Consider the following 23,076-nt stretch of genomic DNA (forward strand, 5'->3'; position numbering starts at 1 on the left):
CTTTTGGAACTTCTGAGTGTATTGTTTACTGTTACTATTTATTGTTTATTTCACTTTTGTTTACTATCTACTTCACTTGATTTGGCAATGTTAACATATGTTTCCCATTCCAATAAAGCCCTTAAATTGAATTGAAATTGAAATTGAATTGAGCGAGAGAGAGAGAGAGAGAGAGAGAGAGAGAGAAGAGAGAGAGAGAGAGAGAGAGAGAGAGAGAGAGAGAGAGAGAGAGAGAGAGAGAGAGAGAGAGAGAGAGAGAGAGAGAGAGAGAGAGAGAGAGAATTTTGAGAGAGAGAATTCTGATAAACACCCATATCTATTGGGTGAAATACCACTGTGTGCAATCACAACAGCACAATTTGTGACCCGTTGCCACAAGAAAAGGGCAACCAGTGAAGAACAAACACCATTGTAAATAAAACCTATATTCATGATTATTTATTTTCCCTTTTGTACTTTAACTATTTGCACATCATAACACTGTATATAGACATAATATGACACTTGAAATGTCTTTATTCTTTTGGAACTTTTGTGAGTGTAATGTTTACTGTTAATTTTGTATTGTTTATTTCACTTTTGTTTATTATCTATTTCACTTGCCTTGGCAATGTAAACAAATGTTTCCCATGCCAATAAAGCCCCTTAAGTTGAAATTGAATTGAGAGAGAGAGATTTGTTTTCCAGGCATTACTTTGGTTGTGTTGTTCTGGGAAGGGTTTCCATGGCCACAGGAATCACTTCCCAAATGTGGAAAATTCATCAGAATAATTTCGAAATACAGTCTTGGCTCGACACAAACACACTACACACACACACACTCCTCAGCTATGTTTAATTTGAAAGAGACTGAAGTGCATAGAAGAATGAGAAAAGTATGTGTGTGTCAGTACTGTAATTTTGTTTCCCAGCACAATTACTAAGGAAAGAACATCCAAGAGTCAAATGTCTTGCCAAATCAACCCAACCTTTACTGAAAACAGCTACAGTTTGTCAACTGGATAAAGTTATCCAACTCCCTCACTGGAGTCAGACAGACACAGACAGTCAGACAGACAGACTTAAAACTTAAATGTTTATTTCTTGCATCTCAATACACAATAATGTGAAGAGTAGTTTCTTTGGTTAAAGCATAAAGTATTGTCTGTGCCTCTTAGAAGCATGTCAGTCAGATAAACATGATATGGCTATTGGTTTCAACATCATGAGAGCTGTACTTTTGCAAATTCCTTTTCCTGAAAACAACTTGAGACTTCAAGGAATATCAGTGAGTGTTTAGACTATTGGCCTGACTGGTATACATGGTATTCATACATGATTAACAAACTGTATTATCTGATCCACAGCTGAATCTAGCCGCTTGTCTCATACTGTGCATTTATGAGACAAAGAAGCTTTAGCTTAACGAAAGCTGATCCTCTCCTAGGACCTCCTGTGTGTATGTGTGTGTGTGTGTGTGTTTTAACTATCCTTGTGGGGACCAGAAGTCCTCGCAAGGATAGTAAAGCAAGGAAAATTCTCACAAGGAAAAAGGCTATTTTAGGCCTTTTAGGGTTAAGGTTACAATTAGGGTTAGGGGTTAGGCTTAGGGTAAGGGGTTAGGGAAAAAAGGATTTTGAATGAGAATTAATTGTTTGGTCCCCACAAGGATAGTAAAACAAACGTGTGTGTGTTTTACTATCCTAGTGGGGACAATAAGTCCTCAGAAGGATAGTAAAACAAGGAAAAAGGTCCCCACGAGAAAAAAGGCTATTTTAGGCTTAGGGTTACAATTAGGGTTAGAATTAGGGTTAGGGGTTAAAGTTAGGTTTAAGGTTAGAGTTAGGTGTTAGGGAAAAGAGGATTATATTTTTTGGTCCCCACAATGATAGTAAAGCAAGTGTTTGTGTGTGCGCGCTTATATCCTCAGTTTGCGTGGGTTCACCACCCTGCCAATGAAGAGCAGCGCCCCTGAGGCCTCATCCCTCACCAGGAACAGGAAGGGGCGGTCCACGCGGTACGACAGGGGCGTGTGGACGTGGCTGGAGCTGGCATACTGGGTGCCCTCTGGGGCCATCTCCATGACAACCTTATGATTGAGGCTGCCAAGCTTCGCCGTCTGAGACGTGATCCTAGTCAGGTCCGTGTCTGCCAGAAATTCGTCGAGACCTGGAGAGATGGAGAGAGAGGATGTGAGAGATGTGAAGACAGGAGAGCAAGATGAAGAGAGAGGGAGAGAGGTGCAGGCACTCACCCAGGTCAGTGAGCAGTGGCAAGAGGTCAGTGGAGTAGCTGAATTTTAGGACAGGTAGTGTAAGGGCCGCCTGCACGGGATGAAGAGTCATGGAGAGGTCCTGAACAAACTCAGCCGTCAGGCTCTCCTCCACCAGGGTCATGTTCTGAGTGACATCATCAGGAAGGAACACAAACATGCTGACGTCATCCTGCATCTGGATCTGAGCAATCTGGAGAGAAAGGGAGAGGGAAGGAGGGGATCAATAGATGTTTTCCCTGATGCAAACTTTCAGAACTGGCTGTTTAAGAAAGTAATAACCATTGAAAAAAATTCAATTTCTGCATATACTGCATCTGTACTCACTGTGCAGCCAAGGTCTGGGTCGACTCCCATCTTCACTGGGTAATTGTCCTGTTGCATCATGGGAATGCGGGCGGACACCTCTCCATCAAGCTGGAAGTCCTCCATCGCTCCACTCTGACTGAACCGAGTTATCCACTTCCCTACACACACACAGCATTTTACAAACAGTGCCCCATAAACGAGTGCACACTTTGGGGATAAGGGTTGAGAATTGAACCGCAGACAGACTGTCCTTACCTTTGAAGTAGGCGGCGCCGAGAGGGACCACACCAGAGTTCCGTCCCAGGGGCTTGGACATGAAGCGGTCGACCTTGCCGCCCGTCTGCTGTTTGACCCAATCATTGATCTCATTAACATCTTTAGCCCCACCCATCAGAGCCTTGGGCCGCACCCCATACTGCTTTTCCACCACGCCAAAATATTCCGGCTTCAGACGCAGTCCTAGAGAGTTACACACACACACACACACACACACATACACACTTTGGTCAACAAACATACACACAATCAAAACACACAGACTGATCAAAAGTATCACAAAGACACATGCATGCTAACACACACACTCACTGCGGGCCAGGTAGACGCGTGCAGCGATGCTGATGCCTTTGCCAGGTGCTCTGAGTGAGGCCAGTAGGTCTCTGAGAGTGTCGTGGAGCTGAGGGTCCTGCAGGGTGTGATACCTTAGAGCTCTGTACAACCACCTCTCTGAACGATCCGGAGATGCTCCTGGGGGGGGTCAATATGCAATTACCAGATAAATAGCAGACAGTGATATAAAATATAACAGTGCTGAGGCTAACTAACCCATGGAGAGCTGAGTGAGCACTGCAGAGATGCTGATGGGAGCCAGGAACACGTTGGTCTTGGGGTCGCGACCCGCCAGGGCCCGGAAAAGGTTGTAGCCGAAGTCAGATGTGGCGGCAGCCATCTTGGCTCTGGGCGTGGTAAAGAGCTCCACAGCTTCCTCTTCCCCTCCCGCCCCCTCTGTCTCCGACTGCACAGGATTGGTTGATCCAAAGACACAGGAAGAAAGAAAGGAGGGTTAATGGCATGGCTAGTTCATGAAGAATGAGAAAAATAAAGAGATAAACTACTAGAGGACGATGAGGAGAGAGATGCAGAGAGATGAAGTGTAGAATAAGAAAGCCAAAGGGATGGATTGCATATAAAGAGACATGAAAGTATGAGAAAAAGAAAGGAGTGTGAAAACGGAGATGTGGAGTGGTCTCACCAACTGAGCATAAGAGAGGGAGAGGAGGGCCCCCAGGCACAGCAATAGGGTCGTCCACATCATCCTGTAACACAATCACACACTCAATTACATTCACATTATTATACAATCATACATCTAGAACTAGGCTTAATCTGTGTCTGGGAAACTGGCCCATAGTGTGTGAGTCAGACTTTTAGTTTGTGAGTGTGATTCGCTGCAGGCCAGGGCTCTTGTGGGAAAATGTGGTTTTAACCTCTACGGGATCGGTGTCCCGTATACGGGACGGTTGAGCTAACGTGCGCTAATGTGATTAGCATGACGGTTGTAAGTAACAGCAAACTTTCCAGGACATAGACATGTCTTATAATGGCAGAAAGCTTAAATTCTTGTTAATCTAACTGCACTGTCCAATTTACAGTAGCTATTACAGTGAAAAAATACCATGCTATTGTTTGAGGAGAGTGCACAACAACAATAAACTTATCACGGCAACTGGTTTGATACATTCACCTCTGAAGGTAAATAATGTACTTACATTCAGTAATCTTGCTCTGATTTGTCATCCTAAGGGTCCCAGAGATAAAATGTAGCATAGTTTTGTTTGATAAAATATTTTTTTATATTCAAATGTAGGAACTGGGTTCTAGTTTGAACCACTGCTGTCTATGGCTCCACACCCACCCCGCCCGGACATCTAGATGTGTGAAAGTTAGTGTATAAGCTAATGATCCATCATGTATGACATTACTGGGAGTGTGTACACTTACATTTTGTATTACCATATCATTTCTGTTTGTTCTCTATAGTTATGTACTTGAAAATGTATCAATTGACCAATTCGGCACATTTGGGAAGACTTGATACAAAATAGTCCAGTATTGCAATGCTTCACTGGATGAATCTGAAACTTTGCACACACACTACTGCCATCTAGTGGCCAACATCTACATTGCGCCTAAATGGCAATATTATATTGTGGCCTTTCTCTTGCATTTCAAAGATGATGGAACAAAAAACCAAATTGAAAACGCATGTTTTTCTGTTTGTATTATCTTTTACCAGATCTAATGTTTATATTCTCCTACATTAATTTCACATTTCCACAAACTTCAAAGTGTTTTCTTTCAAATGGTATCAAGAATATGCATATCCTTGCTTCAGGTTCTGAGCTACAGGCAGTTAGATTTGGGTTTGTCATTTTAGGCGAAAATTTGAAAAAAAGGGTCCGATCCTTATTAACTTACAGTAAACCCCTCCATCTCACCTGCTCAGCAAAGTGTGAGGAATCAATTAGTTCTCAATAAGGTCTCGCTCAATCTGTCTCTATTGCTCTCTCTCTGTCAGCATCTCTCTACTTCCCCCTCTTCTCGCTCTCACTAGTTGGAGATGTGTAGACATTTGTGTGTTCAAACTGAGCTCCATTACATCCACTTACTGAGTAGAGACTAAACCATATATTATATCCTAAACTTCTGCCTCTCCACTCACACACAGAGTGTAGCTAATGCACAACACAAGCAGAGGCAGACTGCTGTAAAGTTCACACCCGTTTACTAGCTAGCAACACTAGCACAGCTAGTAATGGTAATGAGCTTTGTGGAGTGATTGGGGTCACACAGAGTCCAGAGAGGTGAGCAGACTCATTGACACAGACAGAGCAGGGAGAAGCTGAAGGGTCACAGGAGGTGTAGAACGGAGGTTTCTTTCCCTCTTTCTTTCTCCCTCTCTCTCACTTTCTTTCTATTTTACCCACACACACATACTCTCTTGTTCCCTGCACATCTGGTTGTCATTAAAGTTCTCCTGGTTTCCCGGATGAAAAAAACATCCATAACTGACCTCAGACCACACTTCTCCTCTCAATTCCTTTCGTCTTCTCCTCCTCCTCCCCCTCTCCTTTCTCTCTCTGCAGGCCTGATGGTTAACCCAGACACTTGATCTCTGAGTTCTAACCCAAAGCAGCCAGCCAAGCCCACAGAGAGAGATCTCCCTTCTCTCTGCACTGAGGCCGTCCTCTACCATTCACAATCACAAGCATGGTGAATTTAAGCCAAAATAAAATGGAAAATGGTACTGTAGGTCTTGGCTGTAGGTCACACAGTCCTCTTGATCTACACAACTCTTTCAACCCACAAATGAAGAGTTTATTTCCAAAACGCTATATCGACCACTTTTTCACATTTTATTTTTCCATCAGAAATTATTGCTTATGGGTACCTTTATGTGTGTGTAAAATGTTGCTGTTATCTGATTTTTTTATTAATAGATTTTAGATCTATTAGATCTCTTTTAAACGCTATATATCCATTGTTTAGCAGGAATCTAATGTTCGTATCCTGTATATTTGACTATGATATGTGGTTGTCTCACCTAGCTATCTTAAGATGAATGCACTTACTGTAAGTCGCTCTGGATAAGAGCATCTGCTAAATGACTAAAATGTCAAGTGTAAATGTTTTACATATTACTGTATTGATGAAAAAAAATGTAAATCAATATTGATGTAAAAAATGTATTATTTGTACATTTCTTTATAAACAAATGTAGTTATTTGTTACATTTGACAGTGTAAAACCTAGCAGTAGCCTACTACTTATTTCTCTGATAGTATGGCGGATATATAGCATTTTGCAAAAAAACATGATTCATTTTTCTCTTTGAAATGAAACCATCAAGTGATATATTTTAAACAAATAGATGTCTGTCAATGAACCAACCCATGCGATGATTAGATAGTGAAAAAACACACCAATCTCTTTCATCATTTTTTTTTTACAATAAAAGCTAATTTACCAACATTTCTGAAAATATATAGTGTTTTAGAATGAAACTCTGCTAATGATTAATGTCTGTAGCTTCCTTGCACATCCTGAGGTAGCCCAAAGGCCGGCAGATGGCGATATTGAGTCGTTTCATCTTACCATCCAAAGGGAATGTACGCAGCCGGCTATACACTCGTATCCCCCGTAGACCGGTTCGTACATAAAACATTCTCCATTCAGGCTGCAAAGGCGTCAATTTCCTCCTTAACTTTATTTAATGGCGAGAAGGTGTAAAAAACTAAACTGGGAAAATAAGTGTACTTTCTTTATGAAACACCATTTTCCACCACCATGCCACAGTGGCTAATGCTAGTCCCGGATGTTGCAATTCGCATTCAGCCAATCAGGTTGCAGCAATCGGTTCTGGCCAGGGGTGAAAAAACAGACTGCTGCAACCTGATTGGCTGATCGTGATATGCAACATCCAGGACTAGCATTAGCGACTGTAGCATGATGGTGGAAAAATGTGTTTAAAAAAGAAAGTATGCATATTTTCCCCGTTATCGATGCCTTTGCAGCTTGAATGGAGAATGTTTTGGTGTCAAGACATGTATGTCTGTCATTCCTCAAAGAGACAGGTTTATAGTTGATTCAAACCATGTTGAGTGGTAACTGTGATATTGGCCTGACCAACTAGGAAACAGGGTCAATTACATAAATTGTTCGGGCTCTGGGAAAGGTTAGATTTGGTGTTTCTCTTGGAGCCCTGCTGATCGAGCAGCTTGAATGGAAATGTTGATTCTGAACCAGTCAGTAAAGTACTGGGAAAGAAAGGGAAAAAATGAATAGTCACATTATGTAACTCTGTTTTACAGACAAAAGTATTAATAAATCATTCCTGATCAAGAGTTCAAATTATCCCATTAACAGGGTTGGGGAGTAACGGATTACATATAGGCTAATCCATAATGGATTACAAAAACACTGTTACATAATCAGTTACTTTACCAGCAAAAATATTGTAATCAGATTTCAGATACTTTTGAAAAAACAGATGATTACTTCTAGGATTACTAAATTCATAAAGGATGTTTGATATTACTGCATGGTCAGCTAGAAGCACAATCATTTCGCTACACCCGCAATAACATCTGCTAAACACGTGTATGTAACAAATAACATTTGATTTAATTTGATTTTGTGAAAAAAATATTTAACACCTTTCTGTTATCAAAACTATGTTATGCCTGAGGCAGTCTGGCCACAATCAGAGACCACTATGATGATACACCAAATGCGTTTGATGGATCGCGGGAAAAGAGCAGGAATAGGCTGCCTCAGGCATAGGCTACAGTCCAAGCTGTCTTCCAATGGAGCGACTGCTGTCAGCATCCAAAGATTATCCAATTTGAATAAACGCTTGGAGGTAAGAACGACAGCAGTGGTGTAGCCTACCGGCGATACGGATATAACTTATTATTGATATCTAGGCTACATAACGCATTGATGTGAATCGCACTGCTGCTCTCTCATTTAGCTATTTGCGTATTTCGGTTTGTGGATGATGTGAATGTGGATGGCTGTTCACAAATGTATATGTGTATTTTAACCCAATAATGGTTGAATTGAAGAAGTTGAAGCTGCCTGTCAATCATTGTTTTTGCGACCAGGGATATATTAATTAAGGAAAATGTTTACCGTTTAAGAACCAAACAGAAGCAAATAGAGCAAAACGAGAGTTTCTATTAGACAAATTAAGGTAGGTCCCTCCACGGTTCGTTCCGTTTGCTTCCGTTTAAGAAACGTTTTGCAACAGAATAGGCATAATGAATATGCCCCAGTGGACAGCCAGGATAAAACGCTCTTGCAACACATAGTGCGGAACCCAGTTTATGGAATAAAAGTTTGAGGGAGTTCCTTCTAAACTCACCCTTGGTATTGTGCTACATACTGTCAAAAACTAGTTTAATTTAAGAAGACCACATAGACGGTTTGGGGACACAACTCGCGCACTTTTGATAGACTTAAACATCTGTAAATTATCAAGATGTCACAAACAAAAACGTAAACAATAGGCCTCTTATCAAATGCAGCATATGGCATACAAGCGCTTTTCGGTAGTGCACAAAGCATGCCATTCTGAGAGGAGCATTTATTTTTCAACTCAAAACAATGAGCCCAATCTGTCCTCCATGACAAAAAATCATAAACAACAGAGTAGGCTAATTAGTCCTTCGTTTTGGGGTTATGCTCTGCTAAAATAATTGGGCTAATCTATGTCCTATTCTTGAAGATCAAGGGGTATTAAATTAATTGGAATGACTGGAAATCTGACAGACTCTGGTGTTTTTTTAAAGTAAAGATATAGCCTAATAGCATTATTATCTGTTGTGGAAAGCAATGGGTTAGAAGAAGCCTACATAACCAACCCATAGTATAAATCTAACATCCATTTATGGCCATCTATGTAAACTTAACATTGATTTATCCTGCAATGGATGTTCAATTGGTAATATGAATTATTGTCTTCTTCTAATGCCTCTTAAGCAGGTTAATGTTTATTGGGATGAGTCTTGTTCTTGAGGCAGAACTGATCGATTTCCGCTAGATGGGCAAGCTGCAGAGTCAAAATTGTCTATATTGTAAAAATGTATGAAAAATGTTTGCTTTATTTAAGGTTAGGGTTAGGCATTAGGGGTTATCAGTGTGGTTAATGTTAGGGTTAGATTTAAGGACTTTGTGGCTGTGCCAGCTAGTGACCACTCTGCAGAGCTGCCTCAAGAACAAAATTAATGACGAAAAAACGCTAACCTGCACCTCTTAAGGGGAAAGTAATCTGAAAGTAATCTGATTACGTTACTGAGTTTGGGTAATCCAAAAATTACATTACTGATTACAATTTTGGACAGGTAACTAGTAACTGTAACCTGATTACAACCTACGGTGCTCAATTAATGTTTTTGCCTGCGTTACAGATGGCTATATCAGTCACTACTACAGGACTAGTAATTGTTAAAACATTTTTAATTCTGATTTTTCAGGGAGTGCAGCACCCTCAGCACCCCTACTTCCCGTGGCTATGCACCTAACCTTATATTTAAAGCCTTTTGGAATCCACATTTTACACTAAATAAGAAGTGATATTTCCTGGGGACAGAAAAGTCACTGCACAGTAGGAATGACCCTGGTGTTTCATCATAGTGGTCTCTGACTTGTGGTCAGACTTGCTCAGGCGGAACAAATTTAAACCTGTGCCTTTTTTCAATGCTGATTTGAATGTCATTGAGAAAACAGAAAGGTGTCAGATATTTTTTTTATCAAACATTCTTTCTGAATTGAAAAGTAATCCTAGAAGTAATCATCTAGATTTTTAAAAGTATCTGTAAATCTGATTACAATATTCTTGCTGCATTACAGTTAGTTTTTTTGTAATCCGTTACTCCCCAACTCTGCATATGATGCATAAAAGTACTGACCTTTCCAAGCGGTTATGGTCCACGTCACCCGCCCGTATGTCTCTAGCAGCCGTCTCTCCGGTGGAGTGCTGAATGTACCAGGACGATGCACACAGCCGTGAAGCCAACTTTCACCCTCCCTTCTCTGACGTATCAGAGGATAGCCTGTTGGGTTTGGCAAGAACCTGGATGGCTGTTTTGAGTGCAAGGCACATCCATGATCCTCCCTCACCGCCCCAAAATAACGCTGGTATGTTCAATTTGACACGCAAGCAATTGATCTGAAATGTTATAACAAATCTTAAATAAGTCTGTTTTTAATTGCATGAATGTGCTGGAGAAAATAGTTAAAATATAGGTTGTGAGGTATAAGCCTAAATCCATTGAAAATTAAATAGAACATTGAGACTAAAACATTGAGACTTCATTTCTTTTCACTTTTCTTTAATCAATACCAGAGGTGGGAATCATCAAAATGAGAAAGTAAAACATCAAAACACAACAAATACTGTAAGACAGACAGTGCACAACCAAGTGTAAAAATAGCATCACATTTGAGTGTTCATCTGCACACACAGTGTAGTATGGGACAGGTCCATGGTCTCGCCTATATCATTGGGTTGTAATCAGGGGGCATACACTGGGGAGGGGAGGGACTGTGAGAAGTTGTCAGGTGTCTAGGAGTAGGGGGTTGATTTTGGACTGGGAACTGTGCCAATAGATTGGGTTTTGCTATATGAGGGCTGGGCTCCATATGTGACCGGCTGGTCGGGCAGTGTTGTTCAGGACATGACAGGGAGAGATGGGTTGGGGCAGGCTGGGCATCGGTGTTGGTTTAAGAAGGAACCGTATGAGAGGGATTGGCACAGGAACTGGATCCTTGCCCCTCCACTTGGGCGTTGGGGTTTCCCTCTACTTCATTCAAGGGCTGTTGTTGCTCCTCCCCTTCGACAGGGGCACCACACTGCGTTCTCTCACTTTGTGGCTGGTCACTCTGTACGGTGTTGCTGCTATGGGGACCGTCGCTCTGTACGTTGTTGTTACTATGGGGACCATCGTTCTGTACATTGCTGTTGCTATGAGAGCTGTCACTTTGGGTCCTGTTGCCATTGGGATCATCGCTGAGAGGACTGTCGATCTGCATGGGGCTGGCGTCAGGGGCTGGGTTAGTGACGGTGCCCAGGAAGAGGGGAGCGAGGGAGGCGTGGTCTACCAGGGCGAACAGGAAGGGGGAGTTTACAGAAAAGATGGGAACAGAGCGCATGATGGTGATGGAGGTGGCTGCAGATGCTTCGGCCCCTTCCTCACTCAGCTCCACCCCGCAGGCGTGACGAATGCTGGACACCTGCAGAGGAACCTCTGAGACACCGGACAGATTAGGACTGGAGAACAAAGAGCCCAGACCTGAGAGAGAGAAGAGAGACAAGAGAGATTTTGATTGTTAGAACAGTAGAATACACAAGGTGCAATTTCTAAATGTGGTTGTGCCTCAGCAGTTTTTTGCTTGTTATGTCAGTCACTGACAGTCATTCAATTAACCATGTCAGCTAACAATTTTTAGATTGGTAAATTAGTCAGCTATCTAAACTTGTAGTAATCATGGCCGAATACCGACCGGGCACGCAGGGCACGTGCCCAGGGACCCTGACCTCCAGGGGGCACCCATTGATTTTGTTAGTCACTCTCAATCAGATATCATATTAACATGGCATAAATCAAAATGTGTAGAATTACAGGAAATTAGCTTTAAACTGCACAAATGTCTCTCTGTCTCATGGCAAAATGAGTAAAATTGCATGACATCTGTTATAAAATTGCAATGTTTTCTCTCCACCCCAGGGCAAAATGTGTGGAATTGCTGAAAATGTACTTTAAAACCTAAAATGTTCTCTTCGCCGTCATGAAGGGGACCACAATAATGTTTTGCCAGCGAGGTAGGGGGGCCCCATTGTCTCATGTCAGAAGGCGTCCCGCAACCGATCTCTCTTGTAGATGTCGTGGAACTCATCTCTAAAAATCGAGACTTTGCCCATCCGCCTAACTCTAGTTCCTTATTCTGAAAATCACTCCGCTCTCGTTAGCTACTGGCTACTACAGAAAACCATGCTTGATCAGCTGAGCAAACTTGCTCCAGCTAGCAGCCTAGTGCAAGCTTGTTTGACTGGCCATATGGTATCATCCCTGCCTTTCGTTTCATCTGGATTGATTTGAGACTGGTTCAGCCAGCAAGTAGACACTGGATAACTAACGCTTAGGGCCCCCAAAAGGCTAGGGCTGGCCCTGCCTGTCCGTTTATAGCTCACTTAAACTATGACTAGGGCTTAAACTATGACTCAAGTTCTTCCAGACCACGTGACCCCTGACAGAGAAAAAACTCCTGGCCCAAACTATTTAACCTTCTGTGCTAGTTTCTAGACAGATGGGTTGCCTCCCACAACGTACCAATGTTCCAGCATACACATCTGTACTAAGACCAATGTCAGTTTGGCAGAGAGATAAGAGCGGAGTTGGGTGCCGGAAAATCCATCCAGAGATCTGCTGTAGCTAGCTAGATGTAGCTGGAGGAGGACATTTTCAATGAGTGTATTTCACAAGTGACTAGGTTGCATGCGCCATGACGTTAGCATTACAAGCTTACAACCACTGACTGGCTGTGGCTAAAATTACCCTAGCTATCTGCATCCACATTGTGTGTCCGTCTCTGTCATGTTTCTGAGGGGATTCTTTTTAAACCCCACCTACCAAAACAAGTGATTTGTTGGGAGAGTTGTCTGTCTGAAAAGCACCTTCTCCGAATTGGCAAAGAAAATCAGACATAAATCCCAGACCTAGTGCTGTTACCCTAGGTCTTGAATTTCTGAGACTACTTCTGTTCTCACCCATGCTAGTCAGCGCCTCCTGTAACTCTTGGCGGTACTGCAGGGTGAACTTGGGCAGTTGGACCTGCATGGTCCTCTCCTGAGGTAGACGTCTGTACAGGTCAGAGATATTCAGCTTGGCCACCAGCGATGACACATTTCCTCTTCCTGGCAACGGCCTCACTATCAGGAAGCTGGTGTTTCCCTTAAATGGAAAACGTGCGACCTGCAAACACAGAAGAAAGGGGGGTGGATAGACATTTTTTAGAGAGGGAGACTGCACAAACTGCACTGTAGAGAGATTGAGAGAAAGAGAATGGAGGTGGAGAGAGTGGTGGAGAGAACAGACTATTTACTGTCTACGTTTCAACAGCAAGGTATTTTCAAAACAAGTCTCCAGTAGAAAGGTGTTGTGTGTGAAAAGATGAAAAGATAGAAATGGAGGATGGAGACAGAAGCAGACGGCAGAACACACACAGCTAGCCCAGCTCACCTGAGCCCCAAGCTCCCCGTCTTCTAACAGGCTCAGTGGGTACTTGGCTGAGCGCATCATGTCTACATGGACAAAGTTCTTATTGTCCAGGTAGAAGACATCCTTCTGTGTGAGCTGAGGGTCGAAGCGAGCCTCCCACTCACCTACCAGTGACAACAGGAGAACAAGCCACACGATTGTAAAAAGTAGACGCTTGGATACAGTTTCAAAGCCGTTATTTTAAACAGGGAGTGAAAGGGCTTACCTTTGAAATGCACAGCATTGATAAGCATGAGCACGACATCATGCGGAATACTTGGCAGGAAATTGGTTATGTGACCTTTGGTGGTGTCTTCCACCCATTGGTTGACATCCTCCACTGAGATCAAGGTGGCGGGCTCTGATTTGTAGCTACGCACGGATTCTGCAACAAAGGACTGGTACACCTCAAACTCTGAGAGAGAGAGAAAGAGAGAGAGAGAGAGAGAGAGAGAGAGAGAGAGAGAGAGAGAGAGAGAGAGAGAGAGAGAGAGAGAGAGAGAGAGAGAGAGAGAGAGAGAGAGAGAGAGAGAGAGAGAGAGAGAGAGAGAGAGAGAGAGAGAGAGAGAGAGAGAGAGAGAGAGAGAGAAATATACACCAAAGGTGTCCAAAACATTGTCAGACCTTTACTGCATTAACAAAGACAGTTACAATGGGTGTGCTTTATAATTATGTTAGTAGATTGCAATTTTTTGGCACAGAGCTACAACACTGAAATATACACTGAAATATAACACACACTCACCTGGGCGCAGGTACATGCGTGTGGCCACCTGTAGGGAGGTGTTGGTGAGGTGTTCGAGCAGGCTGCCTAGGGATTGATGGTAGCAGGGTACGGTGTGGGCGTGTAGAGAACTTAGCAGCAACTTCTGTGTCTCGTTACGAGCTCCTGATAGGGGCAACACAAGGAGGCAATGACCATGTTTTGATTACATCAGGTCTTTGAGATAACAGTCATAAGCAGACACAGACATATACTTACAATCTCACAGATACATACTCACTCTTGACATTATACATGATGTCTCTCTCGTTCTCTCTCTCACACACACACACACACACACACACACACACACACACACACACACACGTGCCTCACCCAGTGTGAGCTGTGCCAGTGTGAGGGCCACGCTGAGGGGTGATATGATGATGTTGGGCTGCTCTGGCCCTGTCTGCAGGCTGTCCAGTAGCTGCCTGCCCAGTCTCTCTACAGCACCTCCTACTGACCACAGGGCCTCCTGGCTTAACACCTGCTCCCCGCAAGAGGGGTCCTCAGGAGCTACCGTACCAGTCTCATCCTGAGAGAGAGAGAGAAAGGAAGAGTGCACGAGAGAGGGTCTAGGGGTTAGACTGTAAAGACTAGGGTAGGGTTAGGGTGCTTTAAAAGTCTTGTAGTCAATCCTTTTCCAATTAAAGGTTAGATATTTAAGGAAGGTTGATGTGTTTTGGGGTGAGGTTATGGTTGGCCCTCTTACAGTCAGTCCCAGCCAACAGAGGCAGAGCAGCAAGAGTACAGGCAGATGCAGCTTCATATCCCAACAGCTAGCCTGCAATACAGAACAAACAAACCTGTACAATAATATAACATCTATTCAAAGATACAGGTTCTATCTAGGACCATTTAAGGGAAATAGTCTGAGGCAGATGTAAAAAAACACAAAAAAACAGCAGTTTATTAAATGATGAAGGTTTGCTTGTATAGAAATAGATACACATACAAAATACATTGACATGAATACAAAAGGCTTCTTAGATCTCAGTTCCTTCTAAAGTGCAACAGTGATTTCACACGACTAGATTTCACAGCCTAGTTAGGCTACACACAGTGACCAAGAAACTGTGACAACCAATACTTTGCTTAAGGGAGGGCGCTAGCAACACTGCTTGGACCCAGAAGCCAGCAAAGCCTCTCCCAACACAAATCAACTGGCAACAACTTTTCTGAACAATGGACCACACCCCAAACATTTCTACACAGACAGCATGACCATGTTCACAAAATGGTTTCTCATAGAAATAAGCTTGACAGCAACAACCTGCACAGCCTGTACACACACTCTGGGAGATTGTCAACTGGGCAAAAATCTGTCCTCTTTTAATTCGTTAGTAGGCGATCAAAAGAGTCTGCTCTGCTCTTCGATCACCTACTTCGACAGAGGATGCACAAAAGTATCCTCACAGCAGGTAGCACGGAAGTGTTTTAAAATACACCACCCCCTTTGAATCAGCTGTTTTCTTCTCAAAGGAGTAAAGCATGCACGCTTAAAAAAAAAACATATGCTACTTATCATTTTATCTTTCAAATGTATTGCACGACAACTAGCTACATTTGTTTTTATAACTTTACACATTTATTTGGGTATTCCACCCCTGTAAACGTAAATTGCCTGATGACACGAAAGAGTAGAAATGGAGAGTCTCATTTAATACAAGCACATTTGTTTCCACTCCTTGCCTCTGCTCCTCAATTACCTTTGACCTTTTTCAAAAAAAAGAGGAGAGGAGGCGAGCAAACCAATTGCAACAGAAACTATTTACTCCAACTGGAAAATATTTTGCAACAAAAACGAAAGTTTCTATTGGACAAAGTCAGGTAGGTCCCTCCCCGTTTTGTTCCATTTGCTCTGTTTGCTTCCGTTTGGTTCTTAAACGGTAAAAGGTTTCCGTAATGAATACACCCCTGAAAAGGACTATGCAGTGCTTTTATCAGAGAGGAAGAAGCGAAGCGAGAGGGTCCACTCCTGTTAAAATCTGTGTACGTGGGAATACAGCGATAAGCAGACCGCATGCCTTCCCGCCTTTGGGACAACAACGCCCATTATTAGGGCGGAGACAAGACCATCTCGTCATCATATACAGTATCTCTGCTTTTATACATTTCACATGTTTAACACCAATTAGGGTCCCCTGGGAAACATGGACCGAAACTATGGTTCCTACACTGTCACAATGGGCTTGTTCGACATTGCAGTCGACAGTGCAGGCGACTGCCGACAAAAAACATTGCATCATAAATAACTACTCATTATTATTTGTAGATCAGTCAGTCAGTCACAATTTGCCCATGATACATTACGGTTTTGATCCTCTAGAACACGGCCAATGACTTAAATATTTAAGATTACGGAACCACTCACTTTTACAGAGCAATAACAGAGTACATATTGCTGCTGGACATGGGAACACCAGCGAACACTGATAGGTTGAGAGGAAATGAGAGCCAATCAAAAGCATGATTGCTTGGCTAGTGGTCAGTGGGGCATTGCTTTAGGCCTGGTTCTACACTGCAGAGATGTGTGGTGTTTTGCTCCGGGATCACAACTGTTTGTCAGAGGGCCAAAGGTTTCTGTTCCACTGCTAAAGTCCACAAACAGCAAACACTGGCCTCACTACTGCAATGGGTTCTCTATGGATGCAATGGTAATATTCGTGTTTATATATATATATATATATATATATATATATATATATATATGACTCTGCTTAGAATCATTAGCATTCATAGGCGTAGTACAAATAGTGGTAGTGGTGATATGTCTTGATTGGTGATTTTAGTTTACATTTACATTTACAGGGGGCTCTTTAGTCTTATTTTTTTTTACAGTTTGTGCTGTTATTATATCACTGGTAAACTAATAGCTACAGCCATACATCTAAATCATGTTCCAAATAGCTTTAAATAAAAAGCACTTACTATACTAGAATTATATGGTTTCATGCACTGTGCCAAAAAACCTACTGACTCCCCAACATCAGATACTATCCCTTCCAAACCTCTGTCAAAGTGAATCAAGATGGTGAAAACTTACCCAGTCGATGTTTGGTCAGAGGATAGGTGATATAGGCAAATAGGATTAGGATATAGACTGACAGAGAGACAGACAGACAGACAGGCACGGTGAGTGTTCCCCTAGCTGGATCCTGTAGTGCACAGTACTCTACACTGTCAGCCCCCTCATTTCCCAGTTAATGTTCAACTCTGCATTGATTCAGCAGAGCCACTACTCTACTAGAAAATGTAAATATTTAGATATGTGACCCACAGGTCAAACCTGCCTTTATAAGAGCCTTTCTCCCCTCATTCCACAGAAATGTCACTCACCTGAAACATTTAGCAGGTTTAATTAATGTAAAAGTAGCCAGTAGCACAATATTTTCACCTTTCTGCTCTCATCAGATCAGTGGTATCCCTTAGGGAGGAGGGAAGATGCATTTTTTAAATGTCAAAATAAGGGGGATCCTTACCATCAGAATAGGACCTCTATGTTTTTCTATTTCTCTCAGAGGGGGATGGTGGGGTGGGGGGTGGGGGGGCTGCAGTTTGGATTGTGATATAATTTTTTCTGACCTACAAACACATTTTCCTAGAAAGAGTTTGGAAACCCTCACAGATAGCTCTACCATAGTGTCAAATGTCAAATGTCTGCCTACTGAAGTGTCTGTGACCATGACAGCTGATATGTTACAACGTTAACATATGCATGAACTTTAGCATTACAGCACTGTGGCTCCCTCTATTGGCCCTAATGGAGGAAACCCAGCATAAGCACTGTAGAATGTTTCTATATAAATCGGAGTTGATATAACATGATTTTGGGCATAATTCCAATTCTCTGTCTCTAGCCCTTCAGGTAAAATAGAGTAAGGGGTGGGGGATATTGTTTTTCTTGCACGGACCGCCCCATTCCAACCCTACGCCGATGCAAGACCTTGGCACTACCATTGCAAACCCACAATGCACCTGTGAATCAGGCCATCACCTGCTAAGCCCCTTTGGGGTGTTTTGCGGTGACTGTTTGTTTACTGCCTCCCATTAGGGTAGCATAAAAGGACCACATCTCACAGCCCCCACATTACCTCATGAGCCAATGGATTGTGTTATGTATACAGCTAGGAGATGCATAGACTGTCTGCATAACTGATTTTGACCTTTACCTGCTACCAATAGCTGGCTGCACAGAACAACTAGCCTGGATGTAGCCTTCTCCACATGGAAACCCTGGTCCTGAAACGCGGGAAAGGAAGATGATTGGCCCCACATATATTGGATGAAGAATGTCCTGCAAGTGGTCCTCCATGTTCAAATCAAATTTAAGCAAAATAATCCGATTTCATATTTGTGCATTTCTATGTTTTAACTCTAATTTCTCAGAACATCTGGGCTATTTGAACGGAGGTTTCATGTTAAGGACTGAGTGTAAGTAAAAAAAAAAAAAAGGCCATAGGGTGGCAGTGTAGGATCTGAAGTCAAATAATGTGTGTGTGTGTGCGTGCATGTGTGTGTGTGTGTGTGTGAGTCAGACCTAGGTTCAAATAATATTTAAAATATCTCAATTACTTTCATATACATTTTGAAGTAAGTATTCAGATATTTTAGTAGTTGAATATTGGAATGTATTTGGAAATACACTAGGAAAGTATTGGCATGTATTTAAAAATACTCAATTATACTGACTCATGCATTTAACCCAGGTATTTGAAAATAGTATTTGAAATAAGTATTTGAAAATGTTTTGTAGGAAATTATTTGGGACATATTATTTTAAAATAATAAAATACACAGAAAATTAGTATTTAAATAACAAATAATAAAATACACATTTGAACCCCAGTCTGATGTGTCAATCAATCAATCAAATTGTATTTGTCACATCCTTCGTAAACAACAGGTGTATACTAACAGTGAAATAATTACTTACAGGCCCTTCCCAACAATGCAGAGAGAAAATAGAAAAATAATAGAAAAAGATTAACACCCCCCAACTCTGAGTCTGTTCCGATGGAGCTGGGTGGGGCAGCGATCTGGGAGAACGGAGGAGGAAAGCTTCAGTGTCACTCCTGTGGCAGAAGAGGACATTATACTGCACGCTGTCGTCAGGGTTCTTCCGGGTCTGGAGGCGGCAGGCAGGGCACTCTCGCATCACCCCAGGTAGCGCAAACCCACACTCGGTCAGAGCCCTCTGCTGCACACTGCACCATACATGTCACCTTCCCTGACTACCCCGTAGTTTCCCAATGTAAGGCGCTGGTCGATTCAGGCGCAGCTGGGAACTTTATGGACAGGTCGTTAGCTCTAAGTCTAGGTATTCCATTGGTTCCCCTAGCCACTCCACTGCCCATCAAAGCACTTGACAGTCAACCATTAGGGTCAGGGTTCGTTAGGGAAGTTACAGCACCTGTCACGATGGTTATCCAAAGGACCCATAGAGAGCACGTCACATTTTTTATTATTTTGTCCCCCAATTTCCCTGTTGTGTTGGGTCTTCCCTGGTTAGCACTACACAACCCCACCTTTTCATGGCCACAGAGGATTCTCACGGGGTGGTCGCGAGAGTGTCTAGCTGTTTCCGTTGGTGCAACCACGTGGAAAGTCCAGACACTTCCTCCACCGTGCGCATACCTCGATTTGGCGCACGCGTTTTCCGAAACGCAGGCGACCAAATTACCACCTCATCAGGGCTGGGGGGATTGCGCGATAAACCTACGAGTAGACGCTGTGCCTCCCAGGAGTCATGTATATCCCCTGTCGCAGGCTGAAACGGAGGTGATCGAGTCCCTGCGCCAGGGGTTCATACGTCCCTCCACTTCGCCCGCCTCCTCACGTTTCTTTTTTGTGAAGAAGAAAGACTGCGGTCTGCGCCCGTGCATTGATTACCGAGCATTGAACAAGGGGACAATATATTATAGTTATCCTCTGCCCCTCATCCCATCTGTGATCGAGTCAATGCATGGGGCACGCTTTTTCACAAAATCTCCAGAGTGCGTATAACCTGGTGCGTGTCCAAGAGGGGGATGAATGGAAGACAGCATTCAGCACAACCACGGGGCATTACGAATACCTGGTGATGCCATATGGTTTGATGAATGCGCCATCCGTTTTCCAGTCCTTTGTGAACGAGGTGTTTCGGGACATACTTGGTCACGGTGTAGTGGTCTACATTGATGACATTCTGGTATATTCAGCTACACGCGCCGAGCATCTGTCCCTGGCTCGCAAAGTGCTGGGCCGACTGTTGGAAAATGACCTTTATGCCAAGGCAGAGAAGTGCCTGTTCTTCCAGCAGTCCGTCTCCTTCCTCAGATACCGCATTACCACCTCAGGTGTGGAGATGGAGGGAGATCGTATTTCAGCAGTGCGTAATTGGCCGACTCCAACCACGGTAAAGGAGGTGCAGCGCTTTATTGCCAACTACTATTGGAGGTTTATCCAGGGCTTTGGCAAGGTCGCAGCTCCCATCACATCTCTGTTGAAGGGTGGGCCGTCCCGGCTCCGCTGTTCTGCTGAGGCTGACAGGGCCTTCAGTAACCTGAGGGTTCTGTTCACCTCAGCCCCGTTACTGGCCCATCCCGATCCATCACTACCATTCGTAGTGGAGGTGGATGTGTCCGAGGTAGGGATAGGTGCTGTCCTGTCTCAACGCTCGGGCACGCCACCCAAGCTCCGCCCCTGTGCCTTCTTCTCCAAGAAGCTCAGCCCGGCGGAGCAGAATTACGACGTTTGTGATCGGGAGCTGTTGGCTGTAGTCAGAGCCCTGACAGTGTGGAGGCACTGGCTCGAGGGGGCGAAACACCCTTTCCTCGTCTGGACGGACCACCGTAACCTGGAGTACATCCGGGCAGCGAGGAGGCTGAACCCTCGCCAGGCCAGGTGGGCCCTATTCTTCACCTGGTTTGAGTTTACTCTGTCATACATCCCGGGTACGAAGAACGTGAAGGCAGACGCGCTGTCTCGACTGTACGACACAGAGGAGAGGCCCATAGACAACACCCCCTTACTTCCGGCCTCCTGCATTGTGGCGCCGGTAGTATGGGCGATGGACGCGGACATAGAGCGGGCAGTACGCACGGAGCCATCTCCACCTCAGTGTCCAGCTGGGCTGCAGTACGTGCCGTCTCTTGTCCATGACCATCTGATCTATTGGGCCCACACGCCTCTGGTCACCCAGGTATCAGTTGTACAGTGCGCTGCCTGACCGGAAAGTACTAGTGGCCTACCTTGGCTAAGGACGTGAGGGTGTATGTCTCCTCCTGCTCGGCGTGCGCCCAGAGTAAGGCACCTAGGCACCTCCCAGCGGGTAAGTTACAGCCCTTACCAGTTCCACAACGGCCATGGTCCCACCTGTGTATTGACTTTCTAACTGATCTTCCCCTCTCTCAGGGGAACACCACCATCCTGGTCATTGTGGACCGCTTTTCAAAAGCCTGCCACCTCCTTCCTCTGCCCGGTCTCCCAACGGCCCTGCAGATGGCGGAGGCCCTGTTTCCTCACGTCTTCCTGCACTATGGGGTGCCAGAGGACATAGGGTCTGACCGGGGTCTCCAGTTCACATCCAGGGTCTGGAAGGCGTTCATGGAACGTCTGGGGGTCTCGGTCAGCCTGACCTCTGGGTTTCACTCCGAGTGTAATGGGCAGGTGGAGTGGGTGAATCAAGATGTGGGTAGGTTCCTGCGGTCCTACTGCCAGCACCGGCCGGGGAAGTGGTCTGTGTTCTTGCCATGTGCCGAATATGCCCAGAACTCTCTTCGCCACTCCTCCACTAACATAACTCCCTTTCAATGTGTCTTAGGTTATCAGCCGGTTCTGGCACTGTGGCATCCGAGCCAGAACGAAGCTCCTGCGGTGGATGACTGGTTTTGGCGCACGGAGGAGACGTGGAACACTGTTCACGTTCACCTCCAGCGTGCCGTGCGTCGCCAGAAGGCCAACACTGACCGCCACCGCAGTGAGGCCCCGGTTTTTGTACCGGGTGATCGGGTCTGGCTCTCGACCCGGAATCTGCCCCTCCGCCTGTCCTGCTGGAAGCTGAGCCCGCGGTTTGTGGGGCCGTTCAAAGTCCTGAGAAGAATCAACGAGGTTACATATAGGTTACTACTCCATCCCGATTATCGTATTAACTCCTCGTTTCACGTGTCTCTCCTCAGGCCGGGGGTGGCTGGTCCGCTCCAGGAGTCTGAGGTGCGGGAGGTCCCGTCGCCCCCTCTGGACATCGAGGGGGTCCCGGCGTACTCCGTCCGTTCCATCCAGGATTCAAGGCATCGGGTGGGGGGCCTTCAGTACCTCGTGGAGTGGGAGGGGTACGGTCCGGAGGACCTGTTTTGGGTCCCGGTGAGGGATATCCTCGATCCCTCCCTGTTGCGGGATGTCTACTGTCGCCATCCGGCTCGCCCTGCTCCGCTTCCCCGAGGCCGGTGTCGGCGCGCTGCTGGAGCTGCGCGTCAAAGGGGGGGTACTGTCACGACTTCCTCCGAAGCTGACTCCTCTCCTTGTTCGGGCAGGCTTCGGTGTTCGTCGTCACCGGTCTTCTAGCCACTGCCGCTCCTCATCTCATTATTCCATTTGTTTTGTCTTGTTTATTACACACACCTGGTTTCAATTCCCCTCATCAGTACCTGTATAAGTGTTCCCTCTTCCCCCTTGTCTTTGTGTGTGATTGTTTATTGTGGAGGTTAGTTTAGCTTGGTTGAGCTCTTGTATTTTGTAATGCCGGGATATTCACCAGTGTGCCTTGTTGTTTCCAGTGCGCTGTATATTTCCGCACTGGAGTGTTTGACGCATTGCTGCGTACCACTGTGTCAACGGAATAAACCTGTTATTCTGTGATTTACCCTCCTGCGCCTGACTTCAAATCACATCACCACACTCTCGATGTTTTGGGGAGTGTAACTTTACTCCCAAAGAAAGGTTGGTTTGCCAGC

At 44.5% G+C, this 23,076-nt stretch overlaps 2 protein-coding genes across 3 annotated transcripts; both read right to left on the reverse strand.

The window, feature by feature from the left end:
• Positions 1 to 1,061: 1,061 nt before the first annotated feature.
• On the reverse strand, positions 1,062 to 10,138 carry LOC121579804 (pigment epithelium-derived factor). 2 transcript variants are annotated; one of them, XM_041894708.1, is made up of 9 exons: positions 10,033 to 10,121; positions 7,271 to 7,377; positions 3,813 to 3,876; positions 3,386 to 3,575; positions 3,149 to 3,307; positions 2,816 to 3,019; positions 2,579 to 2,718; positions 2,234 to 2,444; positions 1,062 to 2,148 (listed from the first exon to the last, which is right to left on the reverse strand). In XM_041894708.1, coding segments are annotated over exons 2-9 (1,221 nt in total). In that variant the 5' UTR covers positions 7,273 to 7,377; positions 10,033 to 10,121; the 3' UTR covers positions 1,062 to 1,897. The 2 variants fall into 2 exon arrangements, with proteins under 2 accessions (XP_041750642.1, XP_041750643.1); XM_041894709.1 differs by lacking the exon at positions 7,271 to 7,377 and having other exon boundaries at positions 10,033 to 10,138.
• Positions 10,139 to 10,438: 300 nt separating this feature from the next.
• Positions 10,439 to 17,319, reverse strand: LOC121579805 (alpha-2-antiplasmin). Its single transcript, XM_041894710.2, has 8 exons — positions 17,190 to 17,319; positions 14,856 to 14,927; positions 14,480 to 14,678; positions 14,126 to 14,269; positions 13,607 to 13,795; positions 13,363 to 13,505; positions 12,891 to 13,095; positions 10,439 to 11,415 (listed from the first exon to the last, which is right to left on the reverse strand). Exons 2-8 carry the CDS (start codon positions 14,910 to 14,912, stop codon positions 10,847 to 10,849), a joined length of 1,506 nt encoding a protein of 501 aa, XP_041750644.1. The 5' UTR covers positions 14,913 to 14,927; positions 17,190 to 17,319; the 3' UTR covers positions 10,439 to 10,846.
• Positions 17,320 to 23,076: the final 5,757 nt, after the last annotated feature.

Source organism: Coregonus clupeaformis, chromosome 13 (genome assembly GCF_020615455.1).
Source record: "Coregonus clupeaformis isolate EN_2021a chromosome 13, ASM2061545v1, whole genome shotgun sequence".
Lineage (NCBI taxonomy): Eukaryota > Metazoa > Chordata > Actinopteri > Salmoniformes > Salmonidae > Coregonus > Coregonus clupeaformis.